At 58.7% G+C, this 19,337-nt stretch overlaps 2 protein-coding genes across 2 annotated transcripts; both read left to right on the top strand.

Annotated features, from left to right (window-relative positions):
• The first annotated feature begins 35 nt into the window (after nt 1–35).
• WDR97 (WD repeat domain 97) lies at nt 36–9,072 on the top strand. The gene is given in 24 exon segments (XM_082601024.1): nt 36–597; nt 599–1,323; nt 1,487–1,608; nt 1,801–2,506; nt 2,578–2,720; nt 2,803–3,039; nt 3,116–3,206; nt 3,330–3,462; nt 3,553–3,674; nt 3,950–4,010; nt 4,182–4,331; nt 4,410–4,652; nt 4,655–4,710; nt 4,712–4,844; nt 4,940–5,023; nt 5,986–6,579; nt 6,581–6,688; nt 6,791–6,988; nt 7,059–7,180; nt 7,259–7,421; nt 7,683–8,063; nt 8,066–8,220; nt 8,317–8,378; nt 8,489–9,072. Coding segments are annotated over 24 exon segments (5,271 nt in total). The 5' UTR covers nt 36–318; the 3' UTR covers nt 8,692–9,072.
• A 7,354-nt stretch (nt 9,073–16,426) lies between these two features.
• Nucleotides 16,427–19,334, top strand: HGH1 (HGH1 homolog). The gene is made up of 6 exons (XM_082601720.1): nt 16,427–17,121; nt 17,194–17,294; nt 17,393–17,491; nt 17,694–17,785; nt 17,891–18,013; nt 18,099–19,334. The coding sequence occupies exons 1-6, from the start codon at nt 16,496–16,498 to the stop codon at nt 18,276–18,278; spliced, it is 1,221 nt and encodes a 406-aa protein (XP_082457846.1). The 5' UTR covers nt 16,427–16,495; the 3' UTR covers nt 18,279–19,334.
• The last annotated feature ends 3 nt before the right edge of the window (nt 19,335–19,337 follow it).

The raw sequence follows: 19,337 nt of genomic DNA, 5'->3' as shown, positions 1-19,337 counted from the left end.
CGGGCCTAGGGGGCTGTTGAACCGCCTGGACCCCGCGGCTCCTGAAATGGAGCCAGAAGTGTTGGATGCAAGCAACCCCTTTACCGTAGAAGGCGACCACCTGATTCCAGACCTGGACCTGTATGATGCCGGCATCTACGACGTCCCGGACCCGGGACTGCTCAACGAAGAGGATGGTGAGGTGGCCCGGCCTCGACCCCCCGATGGCCCGCTTGGCCGCAGGCCTCACTCAAGCGCTGGTTCTGTCCTCTGGGAATGCAGCACTCCCCGGGCAGTCCCCTAACCTGGCAGGGCCCTCAGGAGGAGCCTTGGCTGCCCATGACCTCCAGGGTTGGGGGCCCAAGTCCACACCGACAGGGCTTCCGCTGCCGGTTCGCAGAGTCATCGTTTAAGGAGCCAGACCCACGGCTTTTTACCAGCAACTCTCGGTGGCAGAACATGACCCCGAGCGCCCGTGCCCGCCAGCTGTGGCTGCTACTGCGTACACGTCTCCAGACTTTTGTGGAAAAGGTGCGGCTTGCCCATGGCATCTGTCTCGAGGCCTCTTTCCGGCCTGGCTCTTCCCCTAGGGGTCCCCTGCAGGACCCCAGCCCGGATCCTCTTGGCTCCCCTAGGTGGGTGCTGCCTACACCCCCGCCCCCCAACCCCTGGCCCCCGCCAAGTTTACGGCAGGCTTGCTGGTCCCGGTCCGCAGGAAAAGAGAGCTGAGCTGGGCGTGGCGCGCTTGACGCACGGGCTAGAGCCGCTGCGCCGCCTGGAGGTGGCAGCTGGGCTGTGTTCGGTGGCACAGGACCCCGTGGGCAGACGCTTCGTGGTGCTGGACGGTGCGGGCCGCCTGCACCTGCGCAGAGAGGGTGGCTGGGCGCAAGAGAAGCCGCTGGCGCCAGTCGCGCTTACGGGGCTGGTGGCAGTGCTGGGCGAGCTGGGCACTGTGGGCCGCTTTGTGGGCTGGGGCCCAGCGGGGCTGGCCATCCTGAGGTCCGACCTCAGCCTGCTGTGGCAGAGTAAGCCAGTGGAGCGCAGGGTGCCGGGCCGCGAGCCAGTCTGCTGCCTGCCGGTGCCCGACCCCGGGCTGCTGCTGGTGGCGGAGGCGGGCGGAAGCCTGGCGCTCTGGAAGTTCCGTGCAGGGGGTCGCTGCCTGGTTCCCCACGGGTCCCCTCTGCGGCTGCCGCCAAGCCTCTCGGGTGCGCTCGCGTGTTTGGCTCTGGGGCCTCGGCATCCCCCTCACGTCCCACGCTGCTGCGCAGCCTACGGCTCAGCCGTGCTCACCTTTAATCTGCACACCTGGGCTCTCACAGATGTGCGTCGGGACCTGCACAAAACGTGAGGAGGGGCCCCGGGGCTGGCGGGAGCGGGGGGACCATGAAGTGAGTCCGCGACAGAAATCCGGTCACGGCAGGTGTGCCGGCGCGTGCACGCGCACACACACACACACACACACACACACTGCTGTCCTGAGTCCACGGGCCTCCCTCTCACCCCTCAGAACCATCTCCGATCTAGCGTACTGCAGAGAGGTGGGGGCCATGGTGACAGCTTCCCGGGACAGCACGGTGAAGGTGTGGGAGGCTGACTGGCAGATCCGGATGGTGTTCGTGGGACACACAGGTGCGCCGTGCCACGGTGGCTGTTGAGGCCTGGTCTCCCCTCACCCTGGGCACAGCCCGGCCTTCGAGAGCTCCGGGCACAGGATCTCCACGGGCTTCTGGCCAAGCTTCTCCGCCCTGGTCATGACCCTGACCGACGGCTCCCCTTCCTTCAGTCCCTGGTGCGCAGGAGTGACCCGCGCCCCTCCCGCAGGCCCGGTGACTGCGGTGGCCGTGCTCCCGAACACGGCCCTTGTGCTGTCGGCTTCGCAAGACGGGACGCTGCGCACGTGGGACCTGCAGGCAGCGGCGCAGGTGGGTGAGGTGGCGCTGAGCCGCCGGGGCCCGAGCGTGCCGTCGGAGACCGTGAGCCATCTGCTGGCTCCCGCCGGTCCCGGCTGGCCCTTGCTCTCCTTGCGCGCTCGCAGCGTGGAGCTGTGGCGCGTGCGGGAGCTCTACTCGCCATTGGCCCAGCTGTCGGCGCCGGTGCTCCACCTGCAGGTGGCGCCGGCGCTGCCCTCTCCCACGTCCCCGCAAGCGCAGCTGCCCACGCGCCTCGTGTGCGCCTGCGCCGACGGCTCGGTCTACCTGGTGTCGGTCTCCAGCGGACGCACCGTGAGTGCGCTTCTGCTGGAGCCCGAGGACCGCGCGGCCGCCGTGGCCTACTGCCTGCCCCGCGAGCTGCTGTGGCTGCTGACGCGCGCCGGGCACCTGCTGTGCGCCAACGCAGCACGCTGCCCCATGCGCGTGCTGCACCGCCTGTGTCCGCCGCCACCCCCGGCGCCCCGGCCCTGCTGCCTGCACCTCTACAGCCACCTCACGGACCCCGGGAGCGCGTTTGCCGCCTGGGAGATAGTGCGCCAGTACAAGGGGGAGCTGTGCCGCAGCGACGTGGCCGGGGCCTGGAAGGACAAGAACCGGTGGGTGCCGGAGCCAGCCAGGGCTGGGCAAGGCGGCCGGGCCCACACCAACAGGCTGTGGTCACCCATAGGTACCTGCTCGTGGTGGGGCACACTGATGGCACCCTGTCCGTGCTCAAGTTGCGCTCCTCGAAGACGGTCTTCCGTACGGAGGCGCACGGCCCAGGCCCCGTCACCGCCATTGCGTCCACCTGGAACAGCATCGTGTCCTCGGGTGGGTACCTCTCCTCCCTCCACGGCCGGCCTGGGAACCCCTTCCCTCCCCAAAGGCCCCACCGTGGCTCCCGCCCCCACAGGGGGAGACTTGACCGTGAAGATGTGGCGCGTCCGTCCGTTTGCCGAGGAGCGCCTGAGCCTCCTGCGCACCTTCTCCTGCTGCCGCCCGGCGGCGGTGCTCTGTGCCCTCGGGAATCGCGTCACCGTGGGCTTCGAGGACCTGAACAGCGCCACCTATGGCTTGGTGCAGTTTGGCCTGGGCAACAGCCCACGCTTGGATCACAGGCCCCAGGACGACCCCACGGACCACATCACCGGTGAGCGGACAGGGCAGAGATGACGTCTGCGCCGCCAGATGGCTCTGGTCCCTGACCCTGAGTCCTGGCCCCCCAGGCCTGTGTTTCTGTCCCACGCTCAAGCTGTACGCCTGCTCCAGCCTGGACGGCACCATCCGCATCTGGACCGCGGAGAACCGCCTGCTGCGGTGGGCTGGGGGGCGGCTGGGGGTGGGCTGGGGGTGGGCTGGGTGTGGGGCCTGCCTCTGCCGGTGCCTCCGTGTTCTGTTCCAAGGAGCAGGGCCGGACTGTCGGTCTGAACAACCCTCCAGGCTGCTGCAGCTGAACGGTGCCCCTCAGGCCCTGAGCTTCTGCAGTAACAGTGGGGACCTGGTGCTGGCCCTGGGCTCCTGCCTCTGCCTGGTGGCCCACAGGCTCTACCTGCCCACTTCTTACCTGATTAAGGTGTGCACTGAGCACAGGTAGGCGGGGTGGGGCTGCTGTGGGCAGACCAGCCACCGAGGCCAGGGCTCCAGGCTCCTTTCCCCTGCTCAGAAGCTGTGCCAGGATGTCCCTGATGTGGTGGATGACCCTCCACTGCCGCTGACCAGCCAGGAGTCGCTGACCTCAGCCCAGCTGCAGAGGCTCGCCAACCTGCGTGGGGTGGCCAGCCCCAGGTCTGCCGGCAGGCCCAGCCGAGCCGTCCCGGAGGCCCTGACCTGGCTCCCCTGGGTCAGGGCCTGGCCCAGTGCTCCCAACCTGAGACCCCAGGGCTCCCAGGCCCCTTGGCCAACCACTGCAAGCCCGTCCCAGTCCCGGCCTTCCCACTCCTGGCTGTTTGTGGTTCCCCACCAGGGGCCTGGCCACCACCCCTGGGTCCCTGTCCCAGCCTCTGCCCTATCCCACTGGCAATGCCACCCAGCATCCCACCTGTGTCCCTCCCTGTCTGCAGCGCAGCCTCGTCTTTCATCCATCGCCAGACGGCCACGCCTCAGCAGTCAGTGTTGGAGAAGGTGGGGTGGCTCCTGACCCTTTCTCCACCTCAGTGCCCCAGCCCTGCCCCCTGACCCCGGCTCAGGCCCTTCCCCTTCAGTCCCTGGGGCAGGCCTGGGATCCCTGTGCTTGTCCAGGGGCGCGCAGCAAGGCTCAAGGAAGAATGCGCTGACCCCTGACTCTCACCCCAGGACTTGGAAGCCTTCATTGCCCGGGACCAAGACCTTCAGCAGCTGAAACTGGGGCTGGTGGGCCCTGCAGCCCGGCCCCCACCCTCCTGGCAGCAGTGCCAGGAGGCCTTTGATAACTACCTCCGTCTGATTTATGGCCCTGGTCTGCCGGTGAGTGTGGGGCCTCCCCAGTCCCTCCCTTCATCCGGGGCCTCTGACACTGCCCGTCTGCCCTGCCCTCCCTGCCAGGGCAGGTATTCCGGAGGAGAGTCCCAGCAGTGGAGCACCGTGACCCTCACAGTGGAGAGACAGACCTGGGACGTGTGCGCCCTGCCGAGAGATGTCCCCGATCTCTGGGGCGTTGAAGCCTCGCCACCACAGGATCTTGGGACCCTGGGCCAGCACTTTGCCCGCCCTCCCCGAGTCCCCTTGCCTCCCACCCCCACCCACCGGAGGTTGCACAGCAGAGCGTCCCAGGTGAGGCCTACCACCACTCCCACCCTTCTGCCTTCACCTCATGGTTCCTGCCCCACCCGCTGACGACTCCTTCCACCCCAACTGCTGGCCCGCTCCTCCCCGAGCCACGAACTGGGCCTTAGTCTGCACCTGCAGCTGCAGTTGGAGTGGCTCCACGGGGAGAAGCCTGTGGCCCCGGATCCACTGTCCTCCCACCTGCAGCGCAGGGTGAGGAGCCCAGGCGGGTGGAGGCTGCTGCCCGAAGGCAGAACTGCAGGGACAGTGGAGTCCAGACTCGGCTCTGAGCCCTGTCCCATCCCCAGATGCCCCTGCTGCTGAAGAGGCGGCCCCAGGAGCGTCTCTCCAACCTCAGGGGCTTCTTCCCTGCCGCTGTTCAGCCCTATGAGGTGAGAGCCCCTCACTGTCCTGAGGCCCTTCCCTCCCCGGGGGGGGCCCTCTGCACGTACCCCACCTTCCCTTTGCCGTAAGCCTTTGTGCCCAGCTCTGACCCGAGGGCCAGGCCCACCTGCACCCCTCACCCCGGGCCCAGTTTTGCTGCTGCTGCTCTCCGTGTGCCCTGACCCCTCACTCTGGGAACTGGCTGCCAGAGGGCCGGGGACTTCAGAGCAGGAGCCAGGCAAAGCCACTCCCTAGCGCAAGGGTTGGGGGGCCGGGGCCTCTGTGGACTTTGTCTGGGAGGCCAGAGTCCCCTCCCTTGTGGGGAGCGGAGTCAGTGGACGCCGGCCCTCCCACTCTGTCCCCCTCCAGGTGCCCAGACAGGCCCAGCCCCTCCCCCCACACATCCGGCACTCTTACCTTCCCAAGCGGGTGACGGCTCCTTCCAGCTGCTACTCCATCTACCCAAGCCCCCAATAGCCCCCCTCGAGCTCCTATTGTCCCCTTCTTTTTTTTTTTTAATTTTTTGGCCACGCTGCGCGGCTTGTGGAATCTTAGTTCCCCGGCCGGGGATTGAACCCCGGCCCAGCAGTGAAAGCACGGAGTCCTAACCAGTGGGCCGCCGGGGAAGTCCCTCCTACTGCCCCCTTCTTATCAGCGTCTCTGCTCCAGGACCGGGGCTGAGTCCCGTGGAGACCATGTGGGTGTCAGGGCTCCCCACAGGCCAGCTGTGACCCAGATTTCCCTCCTCAGTTACCACAGCTGATGCCACACTCACTGCCTGCCCTTCGGCCTGATCTCTAGAGATTCTCTCTTCCTGTCTGTGTGTCGTGGGCAGGGCGTGTGAGCCCAGCTCAGCTCTTGGACATCAGGCGGGCAGAGCTGGGCTGGTGGCCGGGGTACCCTGCCAGCGTGGTCTCTGGGGCAGGTGGAGTCCAGGCCCTCAACCTGCCCCGCTGTGCTCCATCTGCAGCACTGGCGGCGGCCCATCCGCTTCCCGGGCTGCGTGCCCAACTCGGTGGTGCTGCAGCAGATGTGGCTGCCTGTGGAGGTCAGCGGCCTCGGAGCCCTAGGCCCGCTCAGGCGCCGCTGCGAGAGCGAGGCAAGGGGCGGGGCGGGGCCTGCGGGGGGCGGGGCCGGCTCCAGGCCGCGCCCGTGGCCACGGCCTCGCTCTCCCCTTCGCAGCCAGGCGCTCTCCACTTCGCAGCCAGGCGGGAGCCAGGACGACCTGTGGCTGCCGCGGGGCATGAGGCGGCGGCGCGCCAAGCGGCAGGAGAAGCTGATCCAGTTGTTGGGAGAGGAGGGGGAGGAGGAGGACGAGCAGGATCTGGACTGGGCCTCGGATTCGCTGGGCCCCCACAGGCAGCTCTCTGACCAGCTGCTGGAGCAGGAGGCTCAGGTGGGCGTCGGGGCTGGGCTGGGCAGCGGCGCAGGAGCTGCCTGGGGAGGGCAGGGTCTGCAGCTGCTGCCGCTGCCCCTAGAGCCCCGAGTGTCCCATCGCGAAGCCCCTGGGCTCCCGCGAGGACACCGCCAGGGCCGAGACCTGTCTTCACTGCCCCCAGTTCCACTACGGGCACTCGCTCTGGGAAGAGCGGTACGGGCATCTGCCTAGGTTCCTGCATTTTTTCGTCGGCCAGAACTGGTTCAAAAAGCTCTTCCCCACCTTCACTCTGCAGGTTCGGGGGAGTTTTGGAGGCACGGGCTCAGGTATGGGAGGGGGAGGCTGGAACGCCCGGGTGCGGTGCAGGGGCCCAGGCCTCAGCACCAGATCCCTGCAGGCGTACCCCGAGGTGGGCACGGTGGAGGGCCTGGCCTCGCTGTTCATGGACCTGCTGGACGAGGCCTCTTGGGCAGACCGTGTGCACATCCTGCACGCGCTGCTGAGGCTGCTGCCCGACGTCAGCAGAGAGCTCTGTAGCCGGCTGCAGGGCATCCTCGTGCGTTTGCTCGACCCGGGCCAGCCCCCCAGCCTCCAGGTGAGCCCCTAGTCCCGAGACCGGCCCCGCCCCGCCCCAGGCCTCGGGCCCGCGTCCCCCCCGCGCTCAGGACAGGACGCGGAAGCAGCTTGTTATGCCGGCGCTGCAGCTGCTGCTGGCCTGCTCCCTGGAGTCCCGCGAGGTGGTGCTGGAGCTCCTGTGCTCCTTCCTAAACTCGCCAGCCTCCTGCTGGTGAGTCCTGCTCCCTTCCCTGCCCCCTCCCCGCCGCTGCCGGGGAGGCCGCCCAGAAGCCTCCCACACCTGTCCCAGGCCGGAGCTTAGGAAGCTGCTGGATGGACTCGGCCTTCAGGACCCGCAGGGCTTCCTGTTCAAGGAGATGATGACCTGGGTCCAGGGCCCGGACCTCGCCTCCAAGGCCGCACTGCGCAAGCGCTGCCACCAAAAGCTGGAGGAAATGATCTGGCAGCTGAAGGTCTGGGCGGGGCGGGGGCGGGCCACCTGCCCGCAGAGCCTCTCGCCTTCTCCCCAGGCTTCTCCCAAGAGAGCCAGGTGAGGCCAGCGGGCTCCTTGCCCCGCTCTGGCTCTGCGCCTCTTCCATCCTTCCCCATCCCTCACCCCTTCCCCATCTCCCGGGATCTTCCTGCGCCTCCCCAGGAGGGAGTCTGGGGTGGGGTCTCAGGCTTGGAGCCAAGGGCAGCACCTCTCCAGCCTCCACTGGCCAACTCCCCAGCAGATGGAAACTGTGCCGCCTTCGGTAGCCAAGGTGTCAGAGATGCTGCCCGAGGCCTCAGAGACCTCAGCACTTCACCCTCCTTCGAAGGAGGCCCTGTCGCAGATTTCCATGGTCTCTGGGGCAACTGTTCATATCTCTGTGATGCCCTCAAGCATCTCCCGGACGCCCTCACCGGTGGTCTCACCCGGAGAGCCGGACTTGGCCGCCCTGGAGTCGCAGGCCCAGCAGACGCTGGCACAGATGCGCTTTGGGCGGACCCGACGTGCACTGTCTGAGACACTGACGCACTTCTGCCCCTGGCCTGAGGCCCACGTGCGATCCTCCGCGCCAGCTGCACTGCCTGATGAGCCACTGCCTCTGGAGCAGACGAATTGGTCACAAAAATGCTGGACCTGGGGCCCATCGACGCACTCAACTTCTTCTGCGAGCAGCAGCGGGCTCGGCAGCAGGGCCCCCTGCAGGAGGAGCCCAAGACCCCGCCCCCTCGCCCGCCCCCACGGAGGCCCAGCATGGTGGTGCCACAGTCCCGGGAACCCCGGTGAGCACGCCACCGGTCCCTGGAAGAGGCTGGGGCAGAGCCTGTGTGGAACAGCTGAGGCGCGGGCTCGGCCAAACCCGCCTCCTTACCCTCCAGGCACTACTCCATCCTCCGGCTTCAGGAGGCCAAGGTCCAGAGGTCTCCAATGAAACTGAGGGGTGAGTAGGGACGGGGGTAGAAATCGGACCCTGACCTCTACCCCACCCCAGCCCAGTTCCCGCAGAGCATTGACCCCACCCCAAGGTCTCACCGTACTACTGGCCCCCAGGCCGAATGCCATCCCGGCTCTGGGCGGGCCGCACCCTGGATGGCGCCATCCGGATGCTGAAGCTGCCACTGCCCCGGGTGGAACTTCAGCCTTTCCCCCCAGACTGGCCCAGGCCTGCCCATCCGCTGCCCCCGCAGCTCCTGCAGCCTGCCCTGCAACGCTACTTTCTGCCAGATGACACGGACCCTGACAGCTACAGCTGAGCTGGCTGGTGACCCCGGCCTGACCCTGCCTCCCCCTCTTCCCTCCAGCATGGAGTCAGGACATGGCTCTCCAGCTGGCTGTTCACCCCAGCCAAGGCCCAGGGCCGGAATAAAGTCCAGAGGCCACGGCCAGCTCACTGGATGCCACCTTCACCTTTGGGGGCCACTGATGTGGGCAAGGGGGGTCTGGCTGGTGTGTGACGAATCTGCTGGTGGCCAGCTGCACGTGTGAGGCAGGAGCTGGGGGACTGGTGGGGTCTGGGATGGGACAGGGTCTGGGCTCGGGTTAGCACGTGGTAAAGCACCGTTCTCTGGGGGAGGGCCTGTCTGCCCAGAGAGGGAACCCGCCACACGGGCATAGCCCTGCTCAGGCCCTCAGCCACGGTGCTCAGTTAATTACTGGGGTCAGGAGGGGAGGGGGAGACTAACGGGGGGGGGGCGGGGAGAGGGGAGGGTCTGGGTGGTCGCAGGTGTGTGTGGGGGAACTTGCAGTCATTTGCTGCAGGTGAAACCAGGAGTCCGTCAGAGCTTTGCTACCTTTAGGCTGGAAAGGAGAAAAATTAATGAAGAGGCCCCGTGTGCTTTATCCAAGAAGCAGTAAAGGGGCAGTGTTCTCTGGACCTTTCAACCTAAAAGTCACCAGGAGATTGACCTTGTCTGTGATGCACAGGGTCTCAGGGCCTCGGCCTTCTTCTGAACTGCCATGACCTCAAAGGGCACTGACCCAACCACACGTGGAGCCCATGTGCGCACTTATTAGGATGGCTTTTGTGAAGGGCCTGTTCTAGCTCTCTCTATCCTGCTGCTGGGTTGCCAGAGCAGTGATTTCTTTCCTGTATTTTCACAGCCTCTAACTTTAGACATTTCTGCTCAATGGCTTTGTGGTTAAAATTGGTCTCCCACACCTTTCCCACAGCCCCTAACCTGTGCAGGGGCTCTTGTTACAGGGCTGCTGAGTGGGCAGCTCTTTCCTAGGCCAAGGAGGGCCAGAAGTGCCAGGTCCAGATAACTGAAAGACGACATTTTTATAAAAGAAACTGCAGCACCTGCTAAAACAAGGACTGTGAGGCCCGTAGTAGTCTGCATCTACTGGTGTTTCTATGTTTCGAATTACAGAAGCAATAAATGCTTTAAAAAATACAGACATGGGAATTCCCTGGCAGTCCAGTGGTTAGGACTCTGTGCTTTTACTGCCGAGGGCTCGGGTTCTATCCCTGGTTGGGGAACTAAGATTCCGCAAGCCATGCGGTACAGCCAAAAAAAAAAAAAAAAAACCAACATACAAACGTGAGAAAGTGGGGCAAAAGTTTAAACAGGTCAAAATCCCACTAATCAAAAAAAAAAAAATCCCACTAATCATAAAGGAAAACACTAATATATTTATTAATATTAATATAGAACTATTTTAAAATTAGGAAATATATTAATCAAAATATACCATTAAGAGAGTAAAAAGTCAGGCCACAGAGTGGGAGAACATATTTGAAATACATGTAACTAAAAATGGCTTGTCTCCAAAATATATAAAGAAGTTCTACAAATTAATTTTAAAAAAATCACACAACCCAATTAAGTGTACAAAAAGCTAGAATGGGATTTCCACTATAGATGTTGAAATACCAAACATATATATAGCAAACATAAATATATATATTTTTTCCACTTCCTGACTGTGTGATGTTAAGCAAGTTACCTATGTTCTCTAAGCCTCAGTTTCCAATCTCTGAAATGTGGATAATAATGCTACGATACCTCTGAGGACTGCTGTGAGGATTAAATGAATTGTTATATCTAAAGCACTTAGGAGCAGTGCTGAGCACAGCGTAGGTAGATAGAAAACAGAGCCGGAACCCTTCCTCACGTCATTTATGAGAGTGATTTTCAGATGAGTTGAAGATTGGAATGTAGAAGATAAAACTATAAATATATCAGAAGGTAATTTAGAAAAATAATTAACTTAGAACACTCAGAAAAGACAGATATATTTGCTGATTAAAAAAAAAAGTTACGGCAAAAGACAACATAAAATTAAAGACAAAACTCAAAGCAGATCATACGTGTAAATGTAAAATTATAAAAATTTAGGAAGAAAACATAAATCTTTTGGACCTAGCAATTGATGAAGAGTCTTGACATAACGCCCAAGGCACCATATGTAAAAGAAGACAAATCAATAAATTGGACTTTATCAAATTTTAAAACTGCTCTGGGAAAGGCCTTGTTAATAAGATGAAAAGACAATCTACAGACTGGGAGAAAATATCTGCAAATGACATATCCACAAAGGACACATATCCAGAATATATAAGCAACTCTCAGAATTAACTAAAAGCCAAACAACCTCACTGGAAAACAGGCAAAAGAAACAAAACAGACATTTCACCCAAGAGGAGATGAAGATGGCAAATGAACACATGAGAAGATGCTCCACATCACCATCCATTAGAGAAGTGTAAATTAAGAATGGCTCAGGGCTTCCCTGGTGGCACAGTTGTTGAGAGTCCGCCTGCCAATGCAGGGGACACGGGTTCGTGCCCCGGTCCAGGAAGATCCCACATGCCATGGAGCGGCTGGGCCCGTGAGCCATGGCCACTGGGCCTGCGCATCCGGAGCCTGTGCTCCACAACGGGAGAGGCCACAACAGTGAGAGGCCCGCGTACGGCAAAAAAAATAAAAATAAATAAAAATTTGTCTAAAAAAAAAAAAAAGAATGGCTCAAATTTAAAAAGTGACGCCACCAAATGCTGGAGAAGATGTGGAGCAACTGGATCTGTGTACGATGCCGGCGGGAATGTAAAATGGTCCAGACACTGGAAAGCAATTTGGCAATTTCTTGAAAACCAGGACTCAGCAATCATACTGCTGGGCATTTATCCCAGAAAAATGAGGACTTATGTCCACACAAAACCATACTATGCACCAATGTTTATAGCAGCTTTATTTGTAACAGCCCCAAACTGGCAATGACACAAAGGTCCTTCAACAGGTGAATGCCTAATCAAACTGTGGCACATCCACACCATGGAATACTTCTCAGCAATAAAAATAAATTATTAACACAACAACCTGGATGAATCTCCAGATAATTATGCTGAGTGAAAAAAGCCAATCTGAAAACATTCCATTTAAATAACATCCTTGAGATGACAAAATTATAGAGGTGAAGAACAGATTAGTGGTTGCCTGGGGTTAAGGATGGGCAGGAGAGGGCAGAGCAGGAGGGAGATCTTTGTGGTGATGAAGCTATTCTCTATTTTGACTGTGACATTGGTTACACGAATCTACACAAGGGATAAAGAGGCACGGAAGGACTTCCCTGGTGGTCCAGAGGTAAAGAATCTGCCTTACAATGCAGGGAACGTGGGTTCGACCCCTGGTCAGGGAACTAAGATCCCACACGCCACAGAGCAGCTAAGCCCGTGCACCACAACTACTGAGCTTGCGCGCCTCAACAAGAGCCCGCATGCCGCAAACTACAGAGCCCGTGCACCCTGGAGCCTGTGTGCCACAACTAGAGAAGAGAAAACCCGCATGCCACAACTAGAGGGAAGCCAGCACACCACAAGGAACAGCCCATGTGCCGCAACGAAGACCCGATGCAGTCAAAAATAAATAAAATAAATAATCTTTAAAAAAAAGAGGCATGGATCTACACACACAATTTCATTTTGACACTGTATTATAGCCTCATAAGAGTAACCACTGAAGAACCTAGAACAGGCAGCTTTGTAGAGACAGAAAATAGCCATGAGGTCACTGAGGGGGCTGGGAGGTTAGAGTTTCTGCTCCGGGGGGTGAAAATGTTTTGGAAATACACAGTGGCGATGGTGGCAGAATGTTGTGGGTGTGATTAGTGCCACTAATTATACACTTAAAAATAATTAAATGGGGGAATTCCCTGTTGGTCCAGTGGTTAGGACTTGGCGCTCTCACTGCCGAGGACAAGGGTTCAATCCCTGGTTGGGGAACTAAGATCCCACAAGCTGTGCAGCACAGCCAAAAAAATGGTCAATTTTGTTACATGTATTTTACAACCATTTACAACAGTTAATGTAACACACCAGAAACCACTGAATTTAAATGGATGATCTGTACTGTATGTGGATTATATCTCAGTATGTTACCGAATGGAACTTGGGTCTGCTTGCCTGATGCACAGCGAAGCCAATCTGCTGACACCGGGCTGTAGTGAAGGAGGGTACAGCGTTTATTGCACGCGCCAATCAAGAAGAACTGGCAGCTCATATTCAAAAGACCTGAACTCCCCAGTGGCTTTCAGGGAATGGCTTTTAAAGACAGTGTGAGGGAGAGTGTCATGGGTTTCGTGATCAGCTCGTGCACAGTTCTCTGGTTGGTTGATGGTGAGGTAACAGGGTACTAGGTATTTCGGAAATCTCAATTACCAGTTTTCTGCGGTCTAAGTGCAGGTGCTCAGCATGCAGTTAACTTCTTCCACCTGCTGGGGGCTTTAGTATCTACAAAACCACTCAAGGATATGGCTCAGGATATTATCTATAGCCTTCAAGTAGAACTAAAGGTCCTTGACTTTGTTTTATGGCTAAAATATTATTACTTTGTCTAGACTGCTCTCCCTTTTTTGCTACGTTTTCCCACTTCTCTGATTCAATTTGCTCTTTGGAACTCAGGGACGGCCTAGGAGGCTAAAGCTCTTCTACAAACAAGAGGTGGGGGACGTGACGGTGGGAGAGGGGTGTCTGTCCCCAGGAAGGCCCTGCAGGGTCCTGTTTGGTTTCAAATAAAGCTATTTTTAAAAACACACAGAAGGGACTTCCCTAGTGGCACAGTGGTTAAGAATCCGCCTGCCAATGCAGGGGACACGGGTTTGAGCCCTGGTCTGGGAAGATCCCACATGCCGCATTGCAGCTGAGCTTGTGCACCACGACTACTGAGCCTGCGCTCTAGAGTCCACAAGCCACAACTACTGAGCCCACGTGCCACAACTACTGAAGCCCGTGTGCCTAGAGCCCATGCTCCACAACAAGCCACTGCAATGAGAAACCCACACACCACAACAAAGAGTAGCCCCGCTCACCACAACTAGAGAAAGCCCACGCACAGCAACAAAGACCCAACACAGCTAAAAATAAATAAAAATAAAACAAAATTTAAAAATTAAAAAAACCCAAAAAACCACAGAAGGGCTTCCCTGGTGGCACAGTGGTTAAGAATCTACCTGCCAATACAAGGGACACAGGTTCCAGCCCTGGTCTGGGAAGATCCCACATGCCGTGGAGCCACTAAGCCCGCACGCCACAACTACTGAGCCTGAGCACTAGAGCCCACAAGCCACAACTACTGAGCCCACGTGCCACAACTACTGAAGCCTGCGTGCCTAGAGCCCATGTTCCGCAACAAGAGAAGCCACCGCAATGAGAAGGCCGCACATCGCAACAAAGAGTAGCCCCCGCTCACCGCAACTAGAGAAAGCCCATGCACAGCAACGAAGACCCAACACAGCCAAAAATAAATAAATAAATACACTTAAAAAATACATAAATAAAAACACACAGGAGCCTCCTTAAAGGGGCTTCCACTGGCCAAATTGAGGATCAAAATAATGACAGTAAAGTATTATATTTCTTTGAATAAACTAGGAATTCATGAGACTTCATTGACATAAATAGGTAAAGAGAAAGCTTTTTTCCCTACAATAAATGTTAAAATTAGAAAATAGCCATTTGGTAACCATCACGGTAATAACTAATTCAGAGGAAAAAACAATACATGCAAAAACTAGGGAGTGAAAGGTGGATGAGGAACGGAGTGTTTACATAGCCTCAAAGTATCCCCCCATAAAATACTTATTAAATACAAAAAGAAAAAGAGTAAGCTGACAGGGAAGAAGCTTGGGCCACTCCATCATAATTAAGTGATCAAAATAAGCCTCTCCCGCGCTGAGACAAACTGACATTGTGCCACCTGATTGGACAGGATGAAAAGAACCCAGGATTTCCTCCAGAGCATTCCTACCAGAAATGTACAACCTGAATCTAATCAGGAGACAACCAAACAAATGCAAATCAAGGAACATGCTACACAATAGCTGGCCGGTGGTCTGTGTCAAGGGCATGAAGAGCTGTTCCCACCTGGACACAAGAGGTAAGACAAAGGTCATTACCGGGGTGACCTGGGAATTTGAGGTCTCTGGGTCAAGGCTATATGGGGGTTCTTTGTACAGTTCTTGTCCCTTTAACTTTGAAATCACTTCCAAACACTTTGGATCTTTTAATTCATCGTGGGCATATTTGAGGCTCCCTAGCTGGTGATTACTGTAAACACTTCCTTGATCCAGTCAAATCACGGCCTGTTCATTAGTCCTCTGCTCACGCCAGTGGGCACTGAAGGTGCACATTTTTGTCTCAGTCAAAAGTACCCACCAGAGGGCATCATTCACCTAGGTTATCCCCAATATTCTAATTCCATACCTTGAGGACTTTTCAACTCTTATGGCCTGGCCGGGATCTGTGTGTCCCGAGCATGTGGTTGCCTTGGAGAGGTGGCACGTCCTTGGACTCATCCATCCTCTTCCTCAATTTCCATGGGACTTTCAGGAAAGTTTAGATTGGGATTGAGGCTATGGGTCTCAGGCGGGGCAAATCCCGGCTCTTGGACGTTATGACCTCCTGACCTCAGGGGCATATTTTTCCCTGTAAGTGGCTCTCCTGGGCATCACTGCCCCTAGAGGCTTCGTCCTAGCCCTTAGTGTAAAACAAAAATAATATCAATCTATTAAGGGGCTTATAACCTATGTAAAAGTAAAGTACATAACAAATAACCCATGAGTCAGGTAATAAGTGGGGGGAAACCCCTATATTAGAAAAGAAAGGTCTCAAATCAATGACCTCAGCTTCTACCTTAAGAAACTAAAAAAAAAGAACAGCAAATTAAACTCAAAGTAAGCAGAACAAAAGAAACAGTAAGGTCAGAATAGAAATCAATAAACTTGAAAAAGAAAACAATAAAGAAATGAATCCAAAAGGTGGTTCTTTAACAAAACCAATAAGGGCTTCCGTGGTGGCGCAGTGGTTATGAATCCGCCTGCCAATGCAGAGAACACGGGTTCGAGCCCTGGTCCGGGAAGATCCCACATGCTGCAGAGCAACTAAGCCCGTGCGCCACAACTACTGAGCCTGCGCTCTAGAGCCCGCGAGCCGCAACTACTGAGCCCTCGCGCCTAGAGCCCGTGCTCCGCAAGGAAAAGCCATCGCAATGAGAAGCCCGCGCACCGGGACGATGAGTAGCCCTCGCTCGCCGCAACTAGAGAGAGCCCGCGCGCAGCAACAAAGACCCAACACAGCCAAAAAAAAAAAAAAAAAAATTTCGCAAACTTAATACAACCATATATAAAAACGAAAATATATCACGATCAAACGGAGAGTATGCCAGGAATACACTAGAAAGTCAAGCACTGTAATTGATCCTGCTTTTCTTCCCGCGAAGACGGATGTCTGCCAATCACGAAGGAAGAGGGAATGTAATCAGTCCGCTATCAGCGGCTGGCAGGACCCCTAAGGGACGGTGCCATGCCAGGGCCCAAAGCTTGTCCCTGCACGACCCCCACCACCGCGCAGAGCCCGAGGTCCCCGGCTTCCGGCCGGCAACTAATCCCACAATCCCCCGGGCCTTGGCGTGGCCCCGCCTCCGCGCGCCGGTCCCGCCCCTTGCGCAGAGCCGCTAGCCTCGGATTGGTCGCCGGGCTTCCGGTACCCTGGTGGGCGGGGCCGCTGCCCACCTGTAGGCGCACCACATCGCTGAGCTTGCGTAGCGGAGCACGCCGACCAGCATGCGGGAGGACGAAGGGGACGTGGGTGGGTCAGCCGGTGGCCTCGCCTCCGTAGGGTCGCCGATGCTGGAGGCCGGCCCGAAGGCGGAGGCGGCGAAGCTGCTGCCCTTCCTGGCGCTCGGGGCGCGGGCTGACCTGCAGGCGGCGGCGGCGCAGCATGTGTTGGAGCTGACCGGCTCGGGGCCCGGCCGCATGCTGCTGGCCGGCCAGGCGGCACTGCTGCGGGCTCTGGTCGAGCTGGCGGTGGCCCCTGCTCCCGCCCCGGCCCGAGACGCCGCTCGCGCGCTAGTCAATCTGGCTGCCGACCCCGGCCTGCACGAGCCGCTGCTGGCGGCCGAGCCCGGACTACCTGCCTGCCTGCTGGGCTGCGCGTTGGACCCACAGTGGCCCTGGGCCGAGGAGGCGGCCGCCGTGCTGGCTAACCTCAGCCGCGAGCCGGTGCCATGTACTGCGCTGATGGAGGCGCTGGCGGCCGCTGAGCCCGGGGAGTCGGGCCTGGAGCGGCTGGTGCTCGCGCTGTGCACTCCCGGCTACAACGCCCGCGCGCCCCTGCACTACTTGGGACCAGTGCTCTCCAACCTCAGCCAGCGTCCTGCGACGCGCGCTTTCCTGCTGAACCCCGATAGGTGAAGCCCAGGGCGCTCGCGGGGAGGGGGTGGAAGTGAGGAGGGACGGCACTGAGTGGCCTTTCCCTCCAGGTGCGTGGTCCAGCGGCTGCTGCCTCTTACCCAGTACCCGGACTCCTCGGTGCGCAGGGGCGGGGTGGTGGGGACACTGCGAAACTGCTGCTTCGAGCACCGTGAGTGGTGGTGGGGAAGTTGCCGTGTCGGGGAGTGGGAGGAATAGACTGGACCCTGGGGCCCCTCTGGACTGGCCTCCATTCCTGTTTCTCCCCAGGACACCATGAGTGGTTGCTTGGGCCTGAGGTGGACATTCTCCCCTACTTGCTACTGCCCCTGGCTGGGCCTGAGGACTTCTCCGAGGAGGAGATGGAGCGTGAGTGGCTTGGGTCGAGACTCAGCGTTGGTCTGGCAGGAGGGGAGGCCAGTGGGGGGAGAGGCAGAAGGAGGTGTCCAGATGAGGGCCCCTTCTGAAACCTTGTAGCAGGGAGTTGCTGAACACAGATGGGCCTTACAGTGGTAGGGTCTTGCCTAGCAGTCCAGGGGCCAGCATAGGGACCCAGTGAATTCACCCCTAGGGCTGCCCGTTGACCTGCAATACCTGCCACAAGACAAGCAGCGAGATCCTGATGCCGACATCCGCAAGATGCTCATTGAGGCCATCATGCTGGTGAGCCGGAGCACCTGCTGCATTAATGTCACCCTCCCCCCCCCCACATACACACTTATATATTATTAGCACGCTGATGTCGGGATAACCTCTGCTCTCTCCCAGCTGACGGCCACGGCACCTGGTCGGAAGCAGGTGAGGGACCAGGGAGCCTACTTGATCCTGCGCGAGCTGCACAACTGGGAGCCGGAGCCCGATGTGCGGGTGACTTGTGAGAAACTCATCCAGGTGGGTGCAGGGTTGGGGGAGTGGTGGATGTCCACAGTGTGCCAGCCAGCTGCTCACCTGCTTCCCCTGCCTGCCCTGCTGGCAGGTTCTTATTGGGGATGAACCAGAGCGCGGCATGGAAAACCTGCTGGAGGTGCAAATACCTGAGGACGTTGAGCGACAGCTGCAGCAGCAGGACCGCCGGGAGCAGGGCAGCGCGAGCGGCGCGGCGGGGGCTGGAGCTGTGGCCCCAGAGACGCACACAGAGGGAGCTGCACCCACCTGAGGCCCGCGAAGCCTGCCGCCAGCTCCGGGCCCACCTTTGCTCGCCATCCATCTAGGCCTCTCAGACCAGGGCTGCGTGCAGCCGCCGGCAGGCCTCCGGGTCCCCTTGCTCTGAGGGTGTGCCCTGCTGAGAAGCAGAGCTGTTCTTAAGCTCCAGGTCTTTGCTGAGGGTTGAGGGTGTCTCCCTGTGCCCTGTTGGCTCCAGCAAGAATGCTGGTTGCTCAGAGGAGGACTGTTCAGCCAGAGCTGGCCCAACCCTGTGACTTGCTCAGGTATCTCCATGGGGATGGCCAGCAGGGCTGGACAGAGAAACACTGCAAGCCCGAGGGGCTAGCTGGAGCTTCCCAGTCCCAAGGGTGCTACAGGGGTCTGGGCATAGTGGGGCACCCAGGTGCTTGCAGTGCCCCTCGGTACCAGTCCCACCCCAGGCCCCTCCATCCTGGGGCCCTGCCTGAGACCCTTTGAGGCTGGGCTCACCTGTTGAGATTTTCACCAGCCACAGCCTGTCCTGGGGTCTACCCGGGGCTGCACCCCTGTGGCCTGTCCTCGGAGCACTTGCTGGGTGTTGCCTCCCCTTCATGCTCCCCACCTTTCCACTTGACCTGTGCCCAAACCTACCCTCAGCTCTTCGCAAGCTCCTTAAGTCCTATTTCCCAGTCCTGGACTGCCCTGATGCTCTCGCTCTCCCCCACTAGCTAGGCCCTCTCCCTGGTCAGCTCGCCTGAGCCTCAGCTCCCCAGAACCCCCTGCCTGCCAAGCTGAGCACCTCCCTGCTGTGCCTGCAGCCTTGCCCTTGGCTCAAGTCTTTCCCCTGACCACCCTGCAAAGCTGGAGACAGCTCCACGGGCGCGCCCATCAAGGCTGGCTTCTTCATGGGTGCCGGGTGTCTCCCTCCTCTGCGTTCCCTTCTCTATTCCCTCCCTTCCCCCCAGATAAATTAAAGCTCTGGCCTGGAGGTATGTGGACTGTTTTCCAGATGCCCCAAGGCCCGCGGCCCTCTTCCTGCATTAAGTCCACACCGTTGGCTCCACAGAATAAACGCTCTATTTGGCCTCGCCCC

The sequence above is a fragment of the Mesoplodon mirus genome (assembly GCF_964341445.2).
Source record: "Mesoplodon mirus genome assembly, chromosome: 16".
Lineage (NCBI taxonomy): Eukaryota > Metazoa > Chordata > Mammalia > Artiodactyla > Ziphiidae > Mesoplodon > Mesoplodon mirus.
The sequence above is the reverse complement of the archived record's forward strand: the minus strand, read 5'-3'. Positions and strand labels throughout refer to the sequence as shown.

Coding starts and splice junctions, on each gene's coding strand:
- HGH1 (XM_082601720.1), top strand. CDS start 16,496: ATGCGGGAGGACGAAGGGGACGTGGGTGGGTCAGCCGGTGGCCTCGCC. Junction 17,122..17,193: donor TTCCTGCTGAACCCCGATAG/GTGAAGCCCAGG, acceptor CTTTCCCTCCAG/GTGCGTGGTCCAGCGGCTGC. Junction 17,492..17,693: donor CTCCGAGGAGGAGATGGAGC/GTGAGTGGCTTG, acceptor ATTCACCCCTAG/GGCTGCCCGTTGACCTGCAA.